The sequence below is a fragment of the Pan paniscus genome, chromosome 14 (assembly GCF_029289425.2).
Source record: "Pan paniscus chromosome 14, NHGRI_mPanPan1-v2.0_pri, whole genome shotgun sequence".
In the NCBI taxonomy this organism is placed as follows: domain Eukaryota; kingdom Metazoa; phylum Chordata; class Mammalia; order Primates; family Hominidae; genus Pan; species Pan paniscus.
In genome coordinates this window covers 23,236,206-23,262,759 of record NC_073263.2, presented here as the reverse complement: position 1 = coordinate 23,262,759, position 26,554 = coordinate 23,236,206, and the positions used below count along the sequence as shown (strand labels likewise).

General features: G+C 40.7%; 1 protein-coding gene across 7 annotated transcripts in view; it reads right to left on the bottom strand.

Annotated features, from left to right (window-relative positions):
• The window catches only part of TNFRSF19 (TNF receptor superfamily member 19), a 105,948-nt gene that overhangs the window by 27,874 nt on the left and 51,520 nt on the right, over nucleotides 1–26,554 (bottom strand). For all 7 annotated transcript variants that reach the window (XR_010109596.1, XR_010109597.1, XR_010109598.1 and 4 more), the window contains one exon: nucleotides 21,509–21,594. Coding sequence is in view for 4 of the 7 variants with exons in the window: in XM_003833037.5 (XP_003833085.4) it covers nucleotides 21,509–21,594 (86 nt within the window). In the remaining 3 variants the exon portion in view is untranslated. The remainder of the gene's footprint in view (nucleotides 1–21,508; nucleotides 21,595–26,554) is intronic.

Sequence of the window (26,554 nt, the reverse complement as noted above, 5' to 3'; positions counted from 1 at the left end):
ATTATTGAAAGAAATTAAAGAAGACCAAAATATATGGAAGCACCTTCCATGTCCATAGACTGGAAAACTTACTATTGTTAAGATGACAATACTACCCAAAGTGATATGCAGATTCAATGCAATTCCTGTCAAAATTCAATGGCATTTTTTACAGAAGTGAAAAAGCCTGTCCTAAAATTCATATGGAATTTCAAGGAACCCTGAAATAGTCAAAATAGTCTTATAAAAGAACAAAGATGGAGCACTCACATTTCCCAGTTTCAAACCTTACTACAAAAGCTACAGTTAAAAAAAAAAAAAAGGGGGTGGTGTGGTACTAGAATAATGACAGACATATAGACCAATGGAACAGAATTGACAGTCCTGAAGTAAACCAATACATTTATGGTCAACTGATTTTTTTAAATGAGTGCCAATACCATTCAATGGGGAAAGGGAAGCCTCTTCAAAAAATGATCTTAGGAAACCTAGATGTCCACCTGCAAAAGAATGAAGTTGAAGACTACCTCACACCATATTTAAAAGTTGACTAAAAATAGATCAGAGACCTAAATTCAAGAGCTGAAACTAAAATTCTTAGAAGAGGCTGGGCGCAGTGGTTCATGCCTATAACCCTAATACTTTGGGAGGCTGAAGTGGAAGGATTGCTTGAGTTAGAGACTAGCCTGGGCAACGTTGCAAGAACCCATCTCTATTAAAAAAAAAATGTAGCTGGGCATGGTGGTGTCACCTGTAGTCCCAGCTACTCGGGAGGCTGAGACAGGAGGATCATTTGAGCTCAGGAGTTCAAGGTTATAGTAAGCCAAGATCACACCACTGTACTCTAGCCTGGGTGACAGAGCAAGACTCCATCTCTAAATAAATCAATAAATAAATAATCTTAGAAAAAGACATAGAGGAAAATCTTCATGACCTTGGGCTTGGAATGGTTTCTTAAATATACAACAAAAGCACAGAAAACAGAAAACAATAGATACATTGGACTTTATAAAAATTAAAAACTTTTGTGCTTCAAAGGACACCATGAAGGACATGAAATGACAGCCCACAGAGCAGAAGAAAATATTAGCATTTCATACATCTGGTAAGGATTTAATATCCAGAATATATAAAGAGCTCCTACAACTCAACAACAAAAAACAGACAAACAAATTCAAAAGTAGACAAAGGATTTGAATAGACATTTACCAAAAGACATACTAATGGCCAATTAGCACATGAAAAGATGCTCACCATTAATAATTAGGGAAATATAAATCCAGACATGATGAGATACCACTTCATACCCATTAGGATGGCTACAACTTAAAAAATAGAAAATAACAAGTTTTGGTGGAGATGTGGAGAAGTTGGGACCTGTGTGAATGTATGACTATTATGGTAAGAACGTAAAATGGTGCAGCTGCTGTGGGATACAGTTTGGTAGTCCTCTAAACGTTAAACACAAAGTTACCATACAGTCCAGCAATTTCACTCCTGGGTATATACCCCAAGGAATGGAAAATAAGGAATCAGATACTTGTATATCTTCATAGCAGCATTATTCACAATAGCCAAAAGGTGGAAACAACCCAGTCGTCCATCAGCAGATGACTGGATAACAAAATGTGGCATAGACATACAGTGGAATATTATTCAGCCTTTTAAAGGAAAGAAAACTTGATACATACCACAACATGAATGAATCTTGAAAACATTATGCTAAATGAAATAAGCCAGACACAAAAGGACAAATACTAATATAATTCCACTTACAAGAGATACCTAGAATTGGCAAATTCATAGAGACAGAAAGTAGATTATAAATTACTAGGGGTGGGGGAAGGGAGGCACAGTGAGCTTTTGTTTAATGGGTGTAGAGCTTCTATCTGGGGTGATGAAAGAGATATGGAAGTAGCTTAGTGCTGATGGCTGCACAATATCATGAATGTTATTAATATCACTGACTTGTATACTTAAAAAAGGCTGAAGTGGCAAACTTTATGTTATATATGTTTTCCCACAATTAAAAAGAAAGCTAATAGGAAGTGATTGGGGGGGCTTCAGGGTGGAGGGTGCCAGGTTCTGCCTTCCACTTCAGAAAGATCACTGCCCGCTGACCGGGGAGGGAAAGAGAGAAAGGGCAGGCCGGGGGGTGCCGCACTGGTCCAGATATTGATGGTGATGGCTTGGGTTAAGATTACAGTCATGGAGCCTTGTCAGTTGGCTTGATTTGAGAACTGTTTGTTCTAAGAGTAATTGGATACACTGATGGATTGTGAGTCAGGTGCAAGGAAAGGCAGAATCAAGAACACACCTAGGTTTTAGAGTAAACCACTGGATGAATTAGGTGCTGTCTATTAATTTATGGGGATGGTGAAGTTTTGAGGGACCATGGGTTTGGTGGAGGGAGGAAGGAGGTACAAAACATTTTAATTGTTAAGTTTGAGATGCCTATTTATCCATGTGGATCTGTTAAGCCAGCAGCTGGACATACACAACTGAGGCAGAAAAGAGATTGTAGCTGGAGATATAAATTCAAAAAGCATCAGTGCATAGGTAACGTCCAAAGCCAGGGACTGATCAGATCACCTACGTGTGTACAGTGTAAAGAAGAGGACCTAGGGCAGAATGCAGGTAGGCTTTGAAATTAGGAAGTCTGATAGAGGAGGAGTCAGCCTCTGAGATAAGGGGAAAACAATCAGGTATAAAGAACATATTTCAAGAAACACATAAATAAACCAAGACTTTGCGGGATGAATTCTTCTGATTCTTAAATAAGTAGGCTACAACAGGCCAGGCACAGTGGCTCACACCTGTAATCCCAGCACTTTGGGAGGCCAAGGCGGGAAGATCACTTGATGCCAGGAGTTTGAGACCAGCCTGGTCAACATGGCGAAAACCCGTCTCTACTAAAAATACAAAAAGTAGCCAGGCATGGTGGCACACACCTGTAATCCCAGCTACTTGGGAGGCTGAGGTGCAAGAATCCCTTGAACCCAGGAAGTGGAGGTTGTGGTGAGCTGAGATCACACGACTGCATTCCAGCCTGGGCAACAGAGTGAGACTCTGTCTCAAAAAAATAAAGGTAGGCTACATCAGGATATTTTATTTTAGAGATTAGTTACAGAAAGCAAGTTTGTACATTCTGAAGAAAAAGACTGGTGATTTTTAAAAAATTAATGACCCTGCCCATTGTAGCCCCTTACAAATTTATTATTGAATGATTCTGAACTAAAATGAAACCAAAATGTGATTTGAAAATGTGATGTCACAAAGTAAGAGGAGCAGAGCTCAGTGGAGTTAAAGTACTGGTGATCTATTACTGAAGTGGGTTGTTTAGAGCAAGAAAGTATTGTTTTTCAAATAGAGGATCACAGAAGGATTACACTAGGATTTGCATCCTTTTCCTAAGGAATCATTCTGATGTTACTTTTGAAACTTCGCCCAAATATATATATATACACACAGGGGCTTGATATCTCTGCTCACCAGCATCTGAGACTGGCAGACATACAGGCCAGCCTATTTCCTACCGTCTGTGTTTAGGACAGCTCACCGCACGCAGTTGTACTGCACAAAGTAGAAGCAAAAGTTCATCATGTCAGACCACAGTCCTCAAATATGCTCTGAGGGCTGCGTTTCCAAGCTAGTGCCTGATATCGTTTCAACTGCTTTTCTTTTTTGAACTGTGTATTAGTCTGTTCTCATGATGCTAATAAAGACAAATCTGAGACTGGGTAATTTATAAAGGGAAGAGGTTTAATTGACTCACAGTTCAGCAGGGCTGGAGAGGCCTCAGGAAACTTACAGTCATGCTGGAAGGGGAAGCAAACACATCCTTCTTCACATGGCGGCAGCAAGGAGAGGTGCCAAGCAAAGGGGGGAAAGCCCCTTATAAAACCATCAGATCTTGTGAGAACTAACTTACTATATCATGAGAACGGGATGAAGGAAACTGCCCCCATGATTCAGTTATCTCCCACTGGGTCCCTCCCACAACATGTGGAGATTATGGGAACTACGAGATGAGATTTGGGTGAGGACATAGCCAAACCATATCAAACTGAGAGCACATCAAAACCAGTACAGCTATGCAAGCTTTTCCCCTATGGTGAGCAATGTTGTAACATTGGTTTATAAATACAGAACTTCTGAGCTTGACTCTTCTTTTAAGTTCCCTTGGTAGGCACTGCCTTAATTATCAGCCCTTTTGTGATTTAAATGTAAGTGAATCAAGGCAGAACCCTATGGTGGCCTCAAGCTGTCTGTTTTAATATTAATACTGATGATTCATAACTATGCTTTCATTGTGAGCAGAACTCACTCCTAAGAGGTACACTTTTATATCTTTTTTTCCCACTTTGATTGTTGTATGAACTTGTGTCTAAGGGCTATGAGCCAGGGTAAGTAAAGTGAAATGTAAAAGATGAAAGACTATCCCTGGAACAAAAGAAATGCACATTGCAATGGCACTGATGGGATCTCAACTGGGGCATTGGGGGGTGGAGGTCATTTAGTTATTTAGAACCACACAGAGCAGGACTCGCCCTGGAGATATCCCATGGAGGATCTTCGCACCTTCTCGCCATCCGGCAATTCTGATTTAACTATTTCTGTTTTCCTCTGGCTGCCTGCCCATCATTGTTTTATTGCCATCCTCAGCCTGTTACTGTGTGTTGGAAGAAAACCAGAAGAAAATGTGAAATGTCCTCTGTGAAACTGGGGGAGATGTTTATATCCGTTCTGAAATTTAAAGCACTTGGTTCCTCTCACATTTAATTCTCAAGTTCTTACAAGAGTCACTTAAAAAACAGTTTCCTTTAGATTATTAATAAACATTACTCTCTTTTACAAGGCATTCAAAGAGATAGAATTACAGCTAATGTTCCAAAATGGTTTCTATTATCCCATTTTTATCTTCTGAATTATAGGCAGAAAGGTCCAAATCTTGCAATTACATGAATCAAAGCTCTCTACTGCATTCACAAGAGCTTTCATCAAAACATGTTGCTGAATTTATAAAACAGAAGAGGTATGCTATTAGAAAAGCAGAAACTTCTTTAAATAACAACTTCTTACTCTATCAGTTCTTAGATGCTCTTTATCTCTGCTCTTGGAAAATCTTAGGTAATAGCCAGTGCCTTTAAATCTCCTCTCAGAGAGAGAAATAAGTTTATTGTTATTAGTTTGGTACTGACAGAACATTACTCTGGATCGAAGGGTTAAAGGTAAGAACGCAATATCAACAATTAATTACAAAGAATAGTTGCTTTTAATTACACCTATTGATGAAGCAGAAAATGGCAGCACTGACTGTCTAGATACATTAATATACGTATGAAAAAACTGCATTTGCAGAATCGATGTGGTAAATTTTCATGTGCCTGTGAACACACATTAAAGTTGGCTTACATGAACCTGATTTTAGTCAATGAGGAGTAAACTGAAAACACATCTACTCCAAAGACCTGACCTGATTTTTTTGCTGGAGCTCTGGAGTAGGTATATAGTGCTAAAACTGAAAGCATTGCTTCTTGATAAATGTAAGAACTCTGCTTCTGAGGGATCATAGTTTAAATTTCTAAAAGGATTTAGATAGAGCCTCCCTCCACTGGTCCATGTGTGATAACAAGCACATCAACAGGCCATCATCCGTCTTTCCTTCCCTCTTTCTTGGCTTTAAAACTTACTGGAAGATGCTGCATATTAATGGTTAACAGCTTTGCAGCCAACAGTCTGGGTTCTCCTCCTGGCTTTGCATGCACTAGCTGTGTAACCACCAGCAAATGACAGCCTCTTGCCTCAGTTTCCTTATTGGTAAAACCAAGAAATAACAATATGTATTTCACAGGATTTTTGTGAGAGCTGAATGAAGGAGGTACTGCACATAAAGGGTTAGCATGGAACCTGGCACACAGTAAACTGCCATAAGTGTTAGTCATGCTTCCTCCAATTATTATTCAGAATCAAGACATTATAATGATTATGTCAGAATCTGGAGTGTCTCTTAACTGAAACCACCTATATAGTGGAGAGGCCTTTGAAAACGTGATGGAATGAGTGACTTGCAACTAATTGTTGATGCATGTGTCCCCATAGCCCTCAAGTACTAAAGTTAAGAAGGAGAATTAATGATTAAAAACAAACCAAAATAATCTTTTCTAGAAGTTCAGACTTCTTTCTTATAAAAGACATAGACACTGTTACAGATAATCCTCAACTTATGATGGTTCGATCTAAGATTTGCTGACTTTACAATGGCGTGAAACCATTGCAATTTTGACATAGTGTATGATACAGTATTCAGTAAGTTACATGGGATATTCAACATTCTAATAAAATAGGCTTTATGTTAGATGACTTTGCCCAAGTGTAGGCTAATGTGCGTGTACTGAGCACGTTTAAAGCAGGCTAGGGTAAGCGATGCTGTTCGTTAGATTAGGCGTACTAACACTTTTGACATATATCTTCAATCTGCAACAAATTTATCTGGATGTTGCCCTATTGTAGGTCAAGCAGCATCTTGTACATTTATCTAAGTATCTCAAAGGACTTCATCAAAATGATTTCTTCATTGGTAACATCAAGCAATGTTATATAACAATAAGCAACAATTGGCAAAATAATTAAACTCAAGGAATATTGTGAATGAAATGGTAAAGCCATTACTAAGAAAATCCTGGCCAGGCGCGGTGGCTCACGCCTGTAATCCCAGCACTTTGGGAGGCTGAGGCAGGTGGATCACTTGAGGTCAGGAGTTCAAGACCAGCCTGGCCAACAGGGTGAAATCCCATCTCCGCTAAAAATACAAAAAATTAGCCAGATGTGGTGGCACATGCCTGTAACCCCAGCTACTTGGGAGGCTGCAGGAGAAACACTTGAACGTGGGAGGCAGAGGTTATAGTGAGCTGAGATTGTGCCACTGCAGTTTAGCCTGGGTGACAGAGCAAGACTCCATCCCTCACCAAAAAAGAAAATCCTTGATCTGCAAATAAGAAAACATTTAATTATTTGTCAATTACATAGACAGCTCTCAGAATACACAGCTGAGGTGCCTCCTGCCAAATTTTTAAAGAAGTCATCATGGTAAATGTTCTCACTCAAGGGATATGGAAAACAAGCCCAAGATCTGTATTTAGAAGATTTTCCTTAAATAGATCATTAGAGAATTCTGCACAGGCGAGACACAGCTGATAATACCATAATTGAGTGTAATTTTTGTACAAAGATTCAAAAATCTTTCATGGAGGCTTGTATGAAACGAACTAAAACAGTATGACTATTTCCTCCCTAGCTGCTTGGGCACTAAGACCTGGGTTTGGACTTACTAACCATGTAGCAACAAGAAAATAACAGCATTAATGAACATTAAGAAACAATAACATCACATATTTAAAATACATGCAAGAAAAGAGGCACTGAAGGAAAGGAGTTTGATAGAAATGAACCTGAAGAAAAAAAGGCAGAGAAGAAACCTGTATTTCCTTGGACCTATGTTTTTAGTTCTACTATCAACATTCAAATGGTCTCCCTCACTTACTGCAAAATTATGGCAGGAAAAAAAGGCTGGTGAGAGGAGCATATGAGAATTCTCTTTGTAGACAAGCCAATTTGATTTAATTCATTCAAAGAATGGATTGGTGAACATTCTCAGATGAACATCTTGGCATGCAGTTTGCCAACATGGAAAGACAAAGGCCTACTTGAGAGGAGAAGGTGTGCAGGAGAAAGGTGGTTAGGAGAAAGAAGACGGGAGGCCACCTGGCCCAGCCTAGCATTTATAACCAGAAAGATCAGCTCATCTGGTGCCTCCCCTCTCTGTTTGACTGTTTTAGTTTTAACTAGAGAGAATCACACTCTCACTCAAAGCTGGGTACAGGTTAGTCGTCGAGGAAGGCTGTAGTAGCACTTACTTGGCGATAAGCTGGCAGCATGAAGTTACACAGAAATCTGGCAGTTTCTAATGATTCTCATCAACACAGCTAGCTACATTTTCTGACCTGTATTAGCATCCTGTTTGGTTACTAAAATTGATTTTTAAAAGTAAGCTAGAAGTCACCAAGTCTCTACTTGGTGTGTGGAGATACGGCACTGGTTCCCTGTCCAATCAAGACCATTATTTTCCATTGCGAACCTCCTCCAACTACACAAACGGCCTCCCACAGCATGTTTTATAACAGAGCCTCTCAGATAGCCAAACCCCTTTCTCTTGCAGGTCAGCACCACCCAGAACGTCTCCGCTGCTTGGCTTGACAGCACTACAGTGTCTTAGTCAGGTGTCAATGCTGTCTAAAACTATAAAGTGAGTTGATGGTCCTTACTAACCTGAGTACAGAGTATTGTGCTCATGTCAGCAGAGTTTTGTTTTGTTCCTAAGCCAAAACCCCACAGTATCATCATTCATTCTGACTGCAACAATAAGTCCTTTGTATTTCAATTGCTAGAAAAATAAAGAACAATTTTAGCATATGCTTTCAAATCCAGCCATGTGCAGCGCTTGGAAATGGTCTTTCCAAATCCTCTGGGCTCTCTCCTCCTCTCCCTCCCTCCCACCACTGCCTCAGTTCTCACTGTCGCCCGCTCCCCCCAGGGCCGGGTCAGGGCACGCAGACCACTGCCCTGCTGGCCAAATCTTCCAGGGGGCCTGACTGGTTTGTGCCAAGTGGTACTGGCTGGGGAGCTACCTAGGGAAGAAGCACCAAGCATGAACTCCAAGAGCTATAATCTTTCATAGTCTGCTCCTAACACTGGTGGGAGACTCCAGGGAAAGGGGAGGGCAAATCCCCCTGGCATGTGGCTATAACTGTGCACAGCAGGGCTCCTGAGGGGAGGCAAAGGAAAGGAGCTATGTCATGAATTGGTGTCCCCAAGGACACCTGCTACAGGGGCTATATGAATTTAAATTTTTTAAAAATTATCTTTTGAGATGGAGCCTTGCTCTGTTGCCTAGGCTGAAGTGCAGTGGCATGATCTTGGCTCACTGCAACCTCTGCCTCCTGGGTTCAAGTGATTCTCCTGTCTTAACCTCCTGAGTAGCTGGGATTACAGGCCCACACCACCATGTCTGGCTAATTTTTGTATTTTTAGTAGAGATAGCGTTTCACCATGTTGGCAAGGCTGGTCTCGAACTCCTGACCTCAAGTGATCCACCCTTCTCAGCCTCCCAAAGTGCTGGAATTACAGATGAAAGCCACCACACCTGGCCTTAAAATTTCCTTAAGTTTGACTTTGGTTTTTATTTATTAGTATAAAATGTGAATGTTTCTATCAAGAAAATAAAAATTAATTGTTGAGTTGAACTAAACAGCTCTTATTTCTTCTCAACAGGACAAAAGCAAATTACAGATGGACAAGATAAAGACATGAAGAGTTTTCCACTCTATGATGTGCATGTGTATTTATTACCCAACAGACCAGTAGAAATGTTGGCATGATGCCGCAATGAAACTCAAGGAAAACAGGACTGAAGGGCACCCGGCAGCCCAGGGACAGGAACCCGCAGCGTGATGGGAGGCTGAGGGAGCAAAGGAGTCAAGAGGATGGTTCAGAGGCACGGGGTGAGGGAGAGAAACTAAGGCAGTAAGAGGGACCCTGAAGCAAACCAGGGACCCAGGGACATCAGCAGAAGGGAGGAAGTCAGGGAGGAAGCTGCTACGGGGCTGACGGCCACCGCAGCTGAGATCTGGTCAGTTCCTCAACCAAACTTGGTTTCTGCTCTTTCCATCTTGCTTCCAGATCACTTGGTCTAGAGACCTGCTGCCCACCAGGATGGGCTAGGCCAAATATGATCACGCCTGTCTTTGAGTAAAAGAAAAGAAGACGGAAAAAGCAATGACCATGGGGAGGGGCTGGCAAGACAGGCAGGTGCACCCCAGGCCTCAGCGCCTGGCCCTAACTGCAGGGCTGACTGAAGGCACCCCATTATGCCGGAGCAACTCACTGCTTCGGGATCCTCTTTGGCACTTGCTGGATTGTAAGTACAGCTGTTTTGTACGTTAATTACCATAAATACCATCATTAACATTGAAAACAATTAAAAGCTGCACAATGGCAGCAGATTACCTCCAGTGTTTCTCACAAACATGAGAGAGTAAAGGAACCTTCCCTACCGGCAAGGATGTTTTTCTTTTTAACATTCTATGGACCCATAACGTCTTGCTGTGTTTATCTGATTGATGAAACAATGAAGCTTTTAAACTTCTGCACCGAGAAACAGAAAAGACACCATAAAAGAAACACATTATTATGGCCTTGAACATCTGTGCTGAGGGAGAGCAAGCTCAAAAATAGTGTGCTTCAACTGGGGCTGCCATCTGGGAATCCAACAGAGACCAGAAACTTGGGCCTCCGCCCTCCCAGTTCCACCACGGACTCTCCTTAACCCTTTGAGTGCCAGGCTCCATTTTGGGCTCCGGCCTCCAGCCCCTGTGAAAGAAAGCAGGGAGTGTCCATTTTCCCTTGCATTTGGAGAAGGCCACGTGGAGACAGGCAGGTGTTAGCCTGCAGACCCTGATCCTGTGAGGCTGCCTTCCCTGTCATCAGTGGATAACTCTTATTTACCTCACTGCACTATTTGAAGAAGTAATCTGTGAAATTATTCTCAGATGATGACACTCAAATTATTTCCACCCATTAACTTCCAACTAAGAAAAAAATGTATATCTGTGCACAGTTTGGTATGGTTCTTTGAGTCTAGACTGAAAAGAAAATCTGGATTTAGACAGTGCTTCCTGCTATCTTCTATGCCAGCAGAATTGATACCGGTATTAATTCACTTATAATTTTACATTTGACAGAACTTATGGCAAAGCACAAAACTCCAGGTTAGGTTAGAAAGAGAATGTTTTTCTTGAGACTTGGAACAGGAAGGCGATTCAGGACTCAGCCCCGGCATTACTGCCTCTTTTACAATCACTAGCATCTTCATTTTAAGAAACAGGGATGAAGAAAAGTTAAATAATTTGTCTGAAAATTAAGTGTTAGGACTCAAAATCAAGCCTTCTTCACAGCGAAGCCTAAATGAGCTTCCATGAAAAACATCAAGTAGATGGGTTTGCATTAGTCTTGGGATATCAACTGAGATAGTTATGAGAAAATTAGTAATCAGAGAGAGCTTCCCCTGATTTTATTTTTCAGGCCTTTATCTGTGTCCCCCGGGCCTAAAATCATAGAAAACACTCATGATAATGTAAAAGCTTATGGCAGAATATAAAAGCTTAAGTTAACCTCTTTCAAATATGTGTTTCACTTGGGTTTAGAAAAAAAAAAATTCTAATTTTCCTTGACTATCTGAAGAGGCAAACAAAACATAGCAAATATTATAATATTATTAACACATAACTAGTAAATACATGAGTTATTTAAATTAAATAAATTGAATTAAATAAACTAATAACCAACTCTTGAGAAAGGGGTGAAAAGCCACACTGTTTCTCAAAGTACATACATTTACTGTGCCAGCTAAAAATGCTCTGCTGAAACTAGGAGAGTGAGTTCCTGCTTCCTCCCTTGCTCCCCTCAACTCTATTTCCAACAGGAGTCCGAGGGAAGTTAAATGTATCTTCATAACGGCCCAGGAGCCCTACCTGATGCACCTATTGACTCAGTCACCAGCTGTGGCCTCTGCTGTGGGTGTCTCTGCCTCCTCCCCTCTTTCAGGGCCCTGTCCTAGGGTCACCTTAATAAACCTTCCCTCAGCACCTTATTGTAAATAATAGCTCTGCCCTGCAGCATCGGAATCTTAACTCCCTGAGAACTGGGACGTTGGCCTGTGGTTTTCACCAGGGCAGCCCCAGTGTCCTCATCAGTGATACGGACATCTTAGCATTCAAGATAGCTGTCCCTAAAGGAGAAGACGAGGAGATCATTCACAACGTGGGAGAGATGTGTTTCTGCAGCACTTCATTAATATCTAGACTAGCATTCTGCACCCAAAACAGACTCCCTGACATGTTTCCTGTGTTAAACAGTCCAATACCAAGAATTTTAAAAAAGCAATTTTTCTCATTTTGAAGAAAACCATGCCTCCTACGACCCCTGGCAATATTTTCAGGAATTATTTTCAATGGCATTTTAGAAAGTTCAATAGTGAAGATTTTTCAGAAAATCCTTTAAAGAGAAAATTTCATAACATAACCCGTTGGTCTCTTGACAGAGAATGAAGCAAGGACAGGAAACATTAACACACACATGCACACATTTTACAACAGCAATAGAGCAAAAAGATGCCTAAACCATATCCCCTAGACATCTCCCTAATGGACCCCTCTGAGGCCACTCCAAGAAGACCAATGCTTAAAAATAGTCACTTTCCTTATGGGAGGGTGACAGAAATGTTCTGTATCATGATGGGGGAAATGATTACGCAAGTTATACATCCATCAAAACTCACTGAATTTTACATTTAAAATGATGCATCTTCTTGTATATACATTATATTTCAGTAAAGTTCAAAAATTATTTTGAAAGTTAAAACGTCCTTTTAAAATTATAATTATCAAGAAAAATGTTTCTTAAATATTTAATTAAGAAAACTGCTGCATGACTTACAATAGATAAAACTCTCAGGAATACCTAAAATATTTTCTCTGAGATAATCGAAATAATAAATGAAGCAATTAAAATAATGTTTTAGACCAGGCTCTGTGGCTCACACCTGTAATCCCAGCACTTTGAGAGGCCAAGGCGGGCAGATCACTTGAGATCAGGATTTCAAGACCAGCGTGGCCAACACGGTGAAACCCCATCTCTACTAAAAATACAAAAATTAGCTGGGCATGGTGGCACACACCTGTAATCCCAGCTACCTGGGAGGCTGAGGCAGAAAAATCGCTTGAACCTGGGAGGCAGAGGTTGTAGTGAGCCGAGATCACGCCACTGCACTCCAGCCTGGATGACACAGCGAGACTCTGTCTCAAAAAATAATGTTTTAAAAACCCAAAGTGGGATATTATCTTCTAAATTAATTAATTCCTGTTTGAAATTTGACTTCAAGCTTCCATTTTTAACTTTCTAATGCCCTTTTCAACCTTTGAGATTCTTTACCCATTTTTTCAAGTAAGATGACTCAATTACATTTTATTTATAGGTTCAGAATTTTTCTTAATTTATAAATTATTTTAAAACTCTCTTAATCCTGTCCCTCGGAGTTCACCTGGAGAGGCAGTATTGAGCTTGGCCTGTCTGTGCTGCCAGGAAGGCCTGGGGTGGGACTCGTCTCCCCTCCACGTGACCATGTCCTGTGGAATGAGGGCTTTAAGGAAACACACACCATGGACCATTATGTGAAGGGCAGGCTGAGAAATGCAGATGAAATGCCTGGTACCTTTCGGAATGCAAGAAATACTTGCTATTTCACACTATTCTGGAACTTCTTTTTTCCCTTCTCAAAAACGACGGTACTCAAGTAAACCCCCTAGGAAGTGGCTAGACACCCAAGTTTAAAGACAAAATGATCCCAATCCATTGGTTAAGGCCACATCTCCTGGTCTTCCTTAGACCATGAACCCAAGAGCTGTTTTCCCACACGGTGCAGGCCCTCACATGCCACCTCAAGAGGGTAAATGCTCCCTATACAAAAAGGAGTGATAGAGCCTGAACTTTGAGTATATCCACTACAGGTTTGGCATCAAATGTGAGTCTGCTTTCCTCCATAAGCTCACATTTATTTTAAGCATTTGATGGGGACACACACAAATCACTGATCCATGTGTGTGGCCACCAACGCACTGTTTGACTAAGTTGTGGACTTAAGTCCACCTTATTTCACTAAGTCCACAACTTAGGGAAACAGTCCTGCTGGATTTTATATTTTTAAAAATAAACTGTATTTAATCTGAAAAACATTTAATTTAGTGATGCCCTTTAACAAATCACAACCTGTTGATTGTGAGTAAATATTTAAACCAGCTCAATGGTTTTAAATGTCTAACAGAGACTGAAGATAAAAGCCAGAGAAATTAGATTTATTGGTGACTGGGTAATAATCAACTGCTACTGTTCTCAGAAGGCCCCACCAAAGGCTCAGGCACACAGCAACTTTGAAGAGCAGCTCCCAATTCAAGGGGTGCTGTCAACTCATTCAGTCAAGGCATTCAACTTTTCCATTTTTACTGATAACAGACAAAGTCAATGACTTACAAATATTTAGCAACTTTATGGGAGAAAACTGCTAAATTTGAAAGTTTTCAATTTGAGAAAAAGGGCATTTCTTGGGAGACAAGAATCAATGTAGGGCACATGTGTTTAAGAAACTTTTTAAAGAATTTTCTGATTTCTGTAACTTTAATGAAATTAAGGCTATGGAAACATATCTGGAGAATAAGTGTTTGAAATAGCTAAATAATTATATAAACCAATTACATTTATGGTGTATTTTTTCTCTAAACAGGCCAAGACATTTAAACTGCTCAGCTATTGTTTCTTGTTTTGTTTTATTTTTTATTTTATTTTATCTTATGTTTTGAGATGGAGTTTCGCTCTTGTCACCCAGGCTGGAGTGCAATGGTAAGATCTCGACTCACTGCAACCTCCGCCTCCCGTGTTCAAGTGATTCTTCTGCCTTAGCCTCCTGAGTAGCTGGAATTACGGGTGACTGCCACCACGCACAGCTAATTTTTGTATTTTTAATAGAGACAGGGTTTCGTCATGTCGGCCAGGCTGGTCTCAAACTTCTGACCTCAGGTGATCCACCCACCTTGGCCACCCAAAGTGCTGGGATTACAGGCATGAGCCACCATGCCCAGCCCCAGCTATTGTTTTGAGCATCCTCAGAAAATGAGGAGTTTGCTGTAACAAATTTTCAACATATTTTCAGAAAACAATTGTTTACCTCAATAAGCAAATAACCTTGAGAGGGTCATTTCTGATGTAAATCATTTTTAAATGACTTACAACAGTTTTCTGCTTTCTTGAAAAAGACTTCATGGCCAGGTGTGGTGGCTCATGCCTGTAATCCCAGAACTTTGGGAGGCTGAGGCAGGTGGATCACTTGAGCTCAGGAATTCAACCTCAGCTCTACCGAAAACACAAAAACTAGCCAGGCATGCTGGCATGTACCTGTGGGCCCAGCTACTCAGGAGGCTGAGGTGGGAGGATCACTTGAGCCTGTGAAGTTGAGGCTACAGTGATCTGTTGTGATTGCACCACTGCACTCTAGCCTGGGCTAACAGAGTGAGACTGTCTCAAAAAAAAAAAAAAAAAAAAGACGTCAACAAGTGTAATTTGATCATCCCTGCACCCCTTTTTGGGGTCCAGAATAATAATAAGAACTGTAATTATCATACTAAGGGGTATTAGAGAGAAAACCTCAGGGGTCAGTCATTAGGATGAAAAGGTCTGTTTGCTCCACACTAAAAGGCATCAAATGACAATGTGTTTGGGGTTCTTCATGCTGCTTTTTGTGAGTTTCTGACTCCTCCCTGCAGGCTGCGCTTTCACTTCTGGCTGCCTCCATCTCTGCCTCGATTAGCTTCTCCTCTCTCTTCTAATCCTCTCCACCATGGCTGGTTTGGCTTGGTACAGTAATGCTTGCAACAAAAAATAAATGAGTTCCAAGGGAGAGATTTAAAGGTGTCCTCTTGATAGAGATATAGAGCTGGGACTTTGTGGGGAGACCTGGTTTAAGTTTTCAGCTGTGTTTATTTGGTTTCCACATAAGCAACCTTTGACTACTACTATTTTAGATTATTTTCCAGTAAAATAATGAAATCACATGTTATTGACAAAAAGAAAGAGATACAGTAAAGAAAACCAAGGAACTCTAGACAATGGAAGGAAGGGGAGAAGGAGCAACAGTAACTTAAACCAACCATAAATGAGTGAACAATGGAGGGAATCCCTGCTTTGAACCTCCCAGGGAGGCCTGGCTGGGTAATCTGTCTTCCACAAACCATGGGCTTTCCTTTGATCTCATTGTCTTCCTATTCCCTGCCCTGAAAGTTCTGTTTGGCAGTAAAGAGCTAAATATTTAAGACGTGCCTATAAGAAGCCGCCCCTTCTCTGCTGCCTCAGATACTCATTTAAAATGCATAGTAGCAGTTATGTGTTCCTGAAACAATACCCAAAGTAAGGCCCCTTAAGAGCAGCTGTGCCAGTGATCCCCTGGCTGGACACTTAGGAGTCTTGGTCTGAGGACCACAGCCGACTTGAAAACCCTCAGTAAATGGAGCCCTTAATTAGTCCTCTACGCACTGGCTTTGTGGGCTCATCATGCAGAGGCCCCAGGAAGTCCTCTTGGAAAAGGGGGCTGTTAAGTATTAGCAAACTCATCAGAAACAACTCCACTGCAGAAACAAAAAACCATCCACAAACAGAGTAAAAATCACATAACGTTCCCAGCAAATGGAAAATGCTTTTGGATTATCTATATCTCATCTGCGTCTCATTATGCAGTCATTTACTCTGATCAGATTCAGTAAATGTTTCAGTGCCCAGGAAGAAGAGGATACCAAGAGCTGGCTTCTTAACTCCATGGTTTGGTTGGCTGAAATACCCAGGAAAGAGCTGAAGTCAACTTGGAATTCAACACGAAGAACTTGCTGTTTCTCCCCCTCCCTCCCAGACTCCCTCCTCTCCCTTCTCCTTTAAAGGAAACCTGTATTGATTTCAAAATGCTCCCAATTTATTTCCTTTTAAATTTGTTTTTGTTTGGTTTAAAAGAGGTACTCTTACTTACCAGGCACTCTTACTTTAAAATAATTTAACACTGAATGTCAAGAGACAAAAATATGAGTACCTCTGGACACAGAAATACACTCATGGACATCCATCGTTAGTGCATGAATAAGGCATGACAGCTCGCACAGAAGGGGACAGCAGTGTCACGTGGAATAGGAACAGCCTCAGAAGTCCAACTGTAGGCCACATACCTGTGTGACACTTTACCCAGACAAGTCATTATATGAAAAAAGTATATCCGAAGTGGCAAAAGAATCCAAAATAGTATGTACAGTGTAATTATGCTCATCTTTTCAAAATCAGTGGCATAGATAGAAAAAAGACTGAAAAGAAAACCCTTAGAATGCTTTGTTTTTGTAATGATCAATGCTGCAAATGCTCTGTTTAGGGGACTACTGGGGTTCCCTTCCACCACTCACTTTTTTCTACTAAATGTTAAAAATTATCTTTAATGAGCAAATACGTCTCAAAGTTTATTTTGAAATTGCCTTTATTTGTTATTTACAATATATTTTAAACTTCCTTTGGAAAATAATAAACTTTTAATAATGTGATTTATTACTTATTGGTGCAAACAACTGCTTGCTGTCTTCTAAGACTATGAAGCCACATATAATTCCTAAGAGTTGCAGGTCAGCCCAGCTCAGGCTTTCCTTTCTCCCACACAGTGATTTATCTGATCCCTTATCTCTCCAGAATCACGTGGCTTGTCTTACAAAGCCCCCGAGAACAAAGCAAACATCTAGGTTAAACATACTTAAATAAAGTTTTACTCTGGTGAAAACCCCTTTGAATTTTTTCAAAACCATTTGTTCCAACCACAGTATTTGTTCCAAATTAAGTAAACATTGCTAAAAGAAATCATACTAAATCTGCATTTCTTATCAGACTGAAGGCAGGATACGGTTCTAAACTTTCTTGTGTATTTTTCTCTATTTCTCCTTGAAGCTCTAAGTGGGCACAGGTGATTAGGAACTGAAGTTACTTGGGGGAACAATGCCTGCAGCAGGCATTTCTATGTAATGGGCGTCTTTTATTTATCTGCAGTTTACAGGAGTGTCACTCATCAACCCTGAGCTCCATGCCCAGCCAGTCAGTATCACACATTAATGCTATTAGTGCCCAGAGAGAGGGGCTATGGGAGGATTATCATCACAAATCCATTGTTATTGGGGAGGCGGGGCGTAGAGCTCATCTGGTGGGGGTAGGGCCAGAGGCCTCAGATCCAGATAGAGAGGGGAGAGACTGGCCTAATTCGGGTCTCTTCAGCCTTCAGCTTCCCAGTCTAGCCATCTGAGTTTCTTCTTTTTTTACCTTTTCTTTTTTTTTTTTTAAGACAGGGTCTTACTCTGTTGTTCAGGCTGGAGTGCAGTGGCACAATCCCAGCTCACTGCTGCCTCAACCTCCTGGGCTCAAGCAATCTTCCCACCCCAGCCTCCCAAGTAGCTAGAACCAAAGGCACACACCACCATCCCTAGCTAATTTTTTATTTTTTGTGAATATGGTGTCTCACTATGTTGCCCAGGCTGGTCTTGAACTCCTGGGCTCAAGTGATCCTCCCACCTCAGCCTCCCAAAGTAGTAAGATTACAGGCGTGAGCCACAGCACCTGGCCCCCATCTGAGCTGCTCAGGCACAAAACTCCATGGAACCCACTTTCCGGTACCCTTCAGTGCTCACCCACCAGGGGAGGTGAAGCCCCAGAAGACAAACATCAGAGCCAGATGCACCATGAGATCCTCCCCGTCCAGGACAACTCCAAAGCAGCAGACCCTCCAAAGAACACATCTGGGTCAGGGTATGGCCGAGGACAGGCGGGGTCATGGTTTGAAAGAAGGCAGGCCAGCAGGTAGACAGTCATTACTGAGCTTGCCCCAGGGCAGGTATCATGTTGCTGGACTACTAGTTCATTTAGTTCTATCCAAAATCTGCAGACTTGGGCATTTTCCAGAGTAAACAGAGGTTCAAAGAGGGGAGACTATTTGCCCAAGGTTACACCATCAGTACAAAGCGCAGCCAAGATGTGAATCCAACACTTCTGGCAACACAACCACAGCAGGCAGGTGGGTCTGTTCCTTAGCAGGCAGGTACCACTCCATTTCACAAGGGAAGACCTAGCCCTCGGGGAGGGGAGTGCTGGCTCAGGTCACCAGCCACAGATAGGCGTGGTACTGGGGTGGTCCCTGGAGCAGCTGACAGAAATGGGAAATCCAGAGCAAAGAGACCCGTTAGGTTAGGACAGACAGCCCCGCAGACCCAGAGAGCTGCTGTAGAGCATGCAGCATACAGGGTCTCCTTCTGCAGAGGCGTGGTGTGCCACCAGACTCCGAGCCACCTGGGACCCCCAGGGAGGGCTACTCCTGGTTCCAGAGAGTTCTTGCCTCTCCCACTACCAGGCATGTCCTTGAAACAAACCCCACTCCTTAAGTTAGCTTGAGAGGTGTCACTTTCTTCTAGCTGAGAATCTAAGCAGCACAGGAACTCCTCAAGGGGGAGAAAAAAAATCACTGAAGCAGTAGCTCTTTATGGATGAGCTGAAAAAAAAAAAAAAAAAAAAAGCCCAAAGTGGAAGAAATGAAAACATAAGGCGCCTTACAAAATTTTCCCAAAAGACTCCAAAATCTCTTTTGAGGAGATTAGTTGTATTCTGGAATTACTGCCAAGAACTGTGCCAAAGGCAGCAAACTTTCTTTTACAGAGATAAGGACTCATGCTCACTGAAGACTACCAGCCTGTCTTGCTTTGTGATTTGAAAGGCTATCAGCTGTGCACACTGCAAGTTTTACTTTGACAAATAGCTTATTCTTCCTTGCTTTCTAAAAAGTTTCATATATGAAGAAACATACACACACACATATATATGTATATATATATACTGGTTAATTTTCTTTTTAAAATACTAAGGACTTCACCCAACACTAAATTACTAAGGACTTCACAAGACACTAAAAGTTACACGTGAGATCTACCTTCAAAGGCAAATTTGTGATATCTGAGCTTAGTCAGAACCCAGAAGGCAGGAAATCCCAAAGCCTCAGAGTTTTGACTTGATTGTATTAAATATAAATCCAATAAATTAATGGGAAAAAACCCCTAAGACTTTCTGACTCTAAAGTGGCAATACTGACTTCACGGAATCTCTGTGCAGCAGTCTGGGCTGCAGTGCATGATTTTAACTCACCTTCCTGACAGAATGGTGGCTGGGCTGGCCCACAGGCAGGCCCAGGTCACTGCATGTTAAACTGGCAAGAGGGCTTGTCCTTTGATGGGTTGTGTCGTGGCATAAAGACACTCTTCCAGTGTCTCTGACATGTTAGATTTTTAGCGTTTTCTTTAAGTGATTAATATTAAAGCAAACAACACAAGAAAGAGTCAATGTATAGGAAAGATGAGATAGCCTAGTTTTCCTTAGGGAGCTTAGGGAGACAGTAGGTTGTAGTAGAAAGAATTGGACTGGAATTTGAATATTGTCTCTGGGACTTAGCAGCCAACAACAGAACAGGATTCACCTCTCTGGACTAGTGTTCTCATTGACAAATTTGGACTGATGATAGGATTATTGAGAAAAGTAAAACAAAATAAGTAAAGCGTATGCATTGTGACTGATAACAGGCATTCAATATTGCATTTGTTATTTGCAATGAATTATTTGGTGAATGTTTACCTATTATAAAAATGAGGATCGATATATGTTTTCTATAAAAGAAAATCTTCCAACTTCTTTTGCTTTTCTGTCACTTCAAATGAAGAATAGAAAATAATGCATTTTGGTAAAGGACACACTAATATGGACTGCAAAATTCCATGACACTCTTGGAAAGAGAAGTACTATGTGACCTTATCAAATGACGCACTAACTTTCAATTAGTTCAGAGGGGACTTTTACCATAGCAAAAAGCAAGAGGACAGAGCCTATGCATTAAAAATGACATCAAAACAATGCTCCCCAGAAAGGCATGAGCAACCTGTGTGTGGGATAAAGCAGCCTCCTCCATCCTCCCTCCTGCCCTTCGCTCTCCCCTGAGCCGTGAAGTGCGGCTCTCCTGAGCCCTGCTGTGGCACAGACAAGCGTGCTCTGCCACATAGAGGCCACTCACTGGTTCCCTTCCTGTGGGTTTCTATTGACCAGGTTTGTATTTAGGATTAAAAAGAGTGAGAGGCCACTCTTCTTCCTATTCAAAATTGATGCTGGTTGATAACTTGAAACAAATACCTTTTATAGCTACACAAAATACATAGTCAAAAGGAGTAAATAATGTTAACATAAAGAGGAAAAGGCACAATTTTCTCATATACAGTTGTATCCCCAGCATGCAATGGAGTTCTCTTTTCTCATTTATTTGTTAAATGAGAGAAAAGAAGGAATGGATGAAGTGAACTAATTTCCATTTAGTGACACACAGTGAGCGCAGGTGACTCACAGAGAGGAACTTCTCTGGGAAGGCAGAGATGCCACCATATGATCCTGTCTGGGGACTAGGAAAGGAAAATCCAGGAATTCATGGGGCCAGGGCACGAAGACCTAAGAGTGAGGATGTGAGCCGCCTGGTTATTCAAAGTCGCCTGAATTACAGACCCAGGGAGCCAGGGAAGGCTTCAGAAGGAGCTGAGCAGCGGCAAAATGTCTGCACTCCACTCTGAGATTCAAATCCCTGGGCCCGGTTTGCTGACTGAGGCACACAACAAAGGGACTTTCTGTCCTGCCAGAAGCCTGATAAAAGAGGACACACTGTACACCCCACAGGAGAGACAGATTTGGCTCCATTTGCCAGAGAAGAAACGTTTACAAATTTAAACTTTTTCAAAAGGCCAGGTATCCCCTTGGCCCTGCCTGTGTTGGGTTCACTCACAGTGCGGTTCGTAAGGAGGAGGAGGGTCTCCACAAGGCACACACTCCATGTCTTGAAAGCCGACAAGTTTCGTCTTCCTATAAAATCTAGAAGAGGAAGGAAAATACTCCTTGTTAACTCTTTCATCTAAGCTTACAGTTGTGGTCATAAATTACCAGCAGTCTCCATTACCAGTTCTACGGTTAAAAGTACACAGAGGCTTAAATAATAGTATCTTAGGTAGACACATTTTTGAAGAGGAAGCAGTGGACACTTAAGAAATATCAATTCCCCTAAACGTAACTTTGCAGATGCTTCTCAGTGCACTTCTTCTATATTGGAGTGGGGGTGCAGGTGGGGGAATATAAAGTCAGTGGTCTTCGGCATTTCTATTGAAACTTAAACGACAAAATACCTTATAAATGAATAAAGAACTAGGTTTTAGCATTTGGAATTCAGACACCAAAAAACCAAGCAACCATAAAAGCAACGGAAAAATGTAGGGAAATACTCATACAATCTTGATACAGGAATGTCTTTCTAGGCATAACAAGAAACCAGGAGTCAGAGTGGAAGAGATGAACAGCAACCACACACACACACACACACACACACACACACACACACACACAGAGAGAGATTTTAAAGACATCTGAAGGGCAAAAATAAATAAATATAGCATCATCAATAATAGGTAATGGGCAAACAAAGATTGAAAAATTGTCCTAATTATGGTACTATCTATACCTTCAGTCTATAAGGTAAAACTTAAAAATCTTGATCATGGAAATGAACACTATAATTGAAAAATAAGCAAACAACTTTCATTCCCAAAAGAAGAATGTTTCATAATTTTAAAATTTCATAATTAAACTGAAAAGCACGACACAATTAAATTTTTTTAAAAAATTTAAGATGAAAATGTTTAACTTCATTATTAATCAAGTACATTCAAATTAAAATGAAAGTATATCATTTTTACTTAGAAAATTAGTAAAGTGCTGGTGTGAGTGTAGGCCAATAGGTATATGTATATATTGCCTGTGGGAACATAAACTGCCACTTTTAGGAGGGCAATTTAGCAATCTGTCACTAGAACTCAATAAAATAGTTTACACTTCTTATCTAGTAATTTCATATTTAGAAACTCATCCTAAAGAAATAATCAACTGGGTAAAGATGTATGTGTAAGAATACAGGCCGGGCGCGGTGGCTCACGCCTGTAATCCCAGCACTTTGAGAGGCTGAGGCAGGTGGATCACGAGGTCAGGAGATCGAGACCATCCTGGCTAACATGGTGAAACCCCATCTCTACTAAAAATACAAAAAAATAGCTGGGCGTGGTGGCGGGCGCCTGTAGTCCCAGCTACTAGGGAGGCTGAGGCAGGAGAATGGCGTGAACCTGGGAGGTGGAGCTTGTAGTGAGCTGAGATAGCACCATTGCACTCCAGCCTGGGCAAAAGAGCAAGACTCTGTCTCAAAAAAAAAAAAACAAAAAGAATACAATCACAGCATTGTTTATGAAAGGAAAAAAGCTAATTAGGCACAATCCCAATGTCCACCAATAACCAGTCAGGGTAGACCCAAGGCAATGGAACGCCAGGTGTCCTTTAAAAATGATGATGAAGACCTACCATACGCATTTTTAAAAAGTCATGAAATATCATTAAGTGAAAACAAAGGAATGCATATAATTCCATTTTGTGCAGGCACACACTTTTATTATCAATTTTCTCAGATTCTATACCAATACATATAAAAATAGTTGTGTGTGGCCAGGTGCAGTGACTCACGCCTGTAATCCCAGCACTTTGGGAGGCTGAGGCAGGTGGATCACCTGAGGTCGGGAGTTCAAGACCAGCCTGGCCAAAATGGTGAAACCCCGTCTCTACTAAAAATACAAAAAATTAGCTGGGCATGGTGGTGGGTGCCTATAATCCCAGCTATTCAGGAGGCTGAGGCAGGAGAATCACATGAACCTGGGAGGCAGAGGTTGCAGTGAGCCAAGATCACGCCATTGCACTCCAGCCTGGGCAACAAGAGTGAAACTCCATCTCAAAAAAAAAAAAAAAAGTTATGTGTATATATTTGCAATGAAAAAATTTTGGGAGTATACTGTATATGAACAGCGACTATTTCTAGATTGTGGGAATTCAAGTGATTTTCTTTTTTTCATATATATAACATAAATTTTCTATGACAAAAATAGTAATATAGAGAACAAGTCTACAAAGGACAGGTAGATGCAATTATTTTGTGAAACTGCATAATGTAGTAGCAAATCTGTATAATTTATGGTAGAAGCAAAATTTGCATTTGAAACTAGGTAAGTTATCTCAAATGCCCAGATACATTCAGAAATTGCTCAACATTCTATTTTCACTTGATTATGACAATCTTTCCAAAGGATATATAATACAGTGACTTCCCATTAGATATTAATAAAATTACTCCTTTTGGCATTTATGAAGTAAAAATTAAAAAAAAAAAACAAAGTTCGAGGACTCATACTTCCTGATTTCAAAACTTAATACAATGCAACAATAATCAAAATATGTAGTACTGGCATAAAGACAGACAACTAGACCAGTGGAATAGACAAGAGAGCCCAGAAGTAAACCGTCGTGTATATGGTCAATGACTTTCAACAAGGTGCCAAGACCACTCAGTGAGGAAAGAACAGTCTCTTTAAGGAATGTTGGAGAAACTGGACATCCACATGCAACAGATTAAAGACCTAAAACTATAAAACTCCTAGAAGAAAATATAGAGGAAAAGCTTCATGACATTAGATATGGCAATGATTTCTTAAATATGACACCAAAACCATAGGAAACAAGAGAAAAAATTGACAAATGGGACTATATTAAACTTAAAATCAGAGGACATAAACATTCCTATGGAATGGAAGAAAATATCTGCAAATCATATGTCTGATAAAGGGTTAATATTTATAATATATAAAGAATTCCTATAAACTCATCAATTAAAAAATCAACCTAATTTAAAAATGGGCAAGGGACTTGAATAGACATTTCTCCAGAGAAATGTCTTTGGAGAAATATCTCACATGGCTGACAGGTATATAAAAACATGTTCAACATCACTAATCATCCCTGAACTGAAAAGTCAAAACCACATGAGATATCACCTCACACCCATAAGGATGGCTACTATCAAAACAATAACAACAAACAAACAGATAATAACAAGTGTTGGCAAGGATGTGAAGAAACTGGAACCCTTGTATACTGCTGACGGGACAATAAAATGGTGCAGCCGCTATGGAAAACAGCACGTAGGTTCCTCAAAATATTAAAAACAGAACTACCATATAATCCAGCAATTCCACTACTATGTCTATATCTAAAAGAACTCAAATCAGGGTCTTGAAGAGATACTTGCATGCTTGTATTCACTGCAGCACTATTCACAGTAGCCAAAAGGCAGAAGAAACCCAAATGTCCACTGATGAATATGGATAAACAAAGTATTTCACAGAATGAAATATTATTAGTCTTAACAAGTAGGAGGGGTTCCTGTCACATGCTACAACATGGATAAACCTTGAGGACATGATGCTAAGTGACACAAGCCTGTCATAAAAAGACAGATACTGAATGACTCCAATTATATGAGGTACTTAAGAGTAGTCAAATTCACAGAAACAGAAAGAAAGGTGGTTTCCAGGGGCTGGGGGAAGAAGCAAAGGGGAGTTGTTTAACGGGTATAGAGTTTCAGCTTGAGCAGATGAAAAAGTTCTGGAGATCTGTTTCACAACAATGTGAATATAGTTAACTCTCCTGAACTGCGCACCTAAAAATGGTTAAGATGGTAAATTTTATGTTATGTGTTTTTTACCACAATAAAAAAATGCATATACAATTTTTTTAAAAATCACAAGACAATATAAAGGAGCTTTCTTCTTTAAGAAGTCTTGCTAAACATTGTAACACATCCAGACTAATACTTTTTATCTTTTCACCCCGAAAACTTGCTCAATAGAAGTTCATTGAATTAAATATCAAGAAAGCACAAAATAGTGTTTTATATATAAAAACTCATTTCATGTAAAAAGCAAAAAAAGTTTAAAAATGTAATATCCAACATTCTCAAGAATAAATATTGGGGATACAGAAATCCATCTTTTAACACTTAAAAAGTTAGGAAAATGGGAGGTATTGATGATCAAGCAGACACTACTTAACATTTTAAAAATAAAGAATTCTAATTGTGACAAAACAGTTTAGAGGTCTGAGCTTTCCCTGACAATCCAAGAGAATATATTTGCCAAAAATTTTTTTAAAAGTTTGAGGACCATGAGACAAATGAGGCTAGAAGGTTGTCATGTTTTGAATGACCATTTTTATTTTTTAATTAATTAATTAAATAATGTTTATTTATTTCTTGAGATGGAGTCTCACTCTGTTGCCCAGGCTGGAGTGCAGTGGTGGCATGATCTCAGCTCACTGCAACCTCTGCCTCCCAGGTTCAAGCGATTCTCCTCCCTCAGCCTCCCAAGTAGCTGGGATTACAGGCACCCGTTACCATGCCCGGCTAATTTTGTTTTTTGCATTTTTAGTAGAGACGGGGTTTCACTATGTTGGCCAGACAGGTCTCGAACTCCCGACCGCGTGATCTACCATCCTCGGCCTCCCAAAGTGCTGGGATTACAGGTGTGACCACCACGCCAGGCCTGAATGACCATTAAATACTAACTAGAAATAATAAGAAATGCTATTTAGAAAGGAGGGTGAGTGGGGCTCCCGTGTGACTACTACGCATGAAGAGGTGATGCTCAGACCTAGCTCTGAGAGCAGCTATCAACAGTATCTGGTCTGCTTGCTTCTTCATTCTTTTTTGTTTGTTTTGAGACAGTCTCGCCCTGTCACCCAGGCTGGAGTGCAGTGGTGCGATCTTGGCTCTGCCTCAGCCTCTGCCTCCTGGGCTCAAGCCATCCTCCCATCTTAGCCTCCCAAGTATCTGGGACTACAGGTGTGTATCACCATGCCCAGCTAATTTTTGTATTTTTTTTTTTTTTTAGAGATGGGATTTCGCCATGTTGCC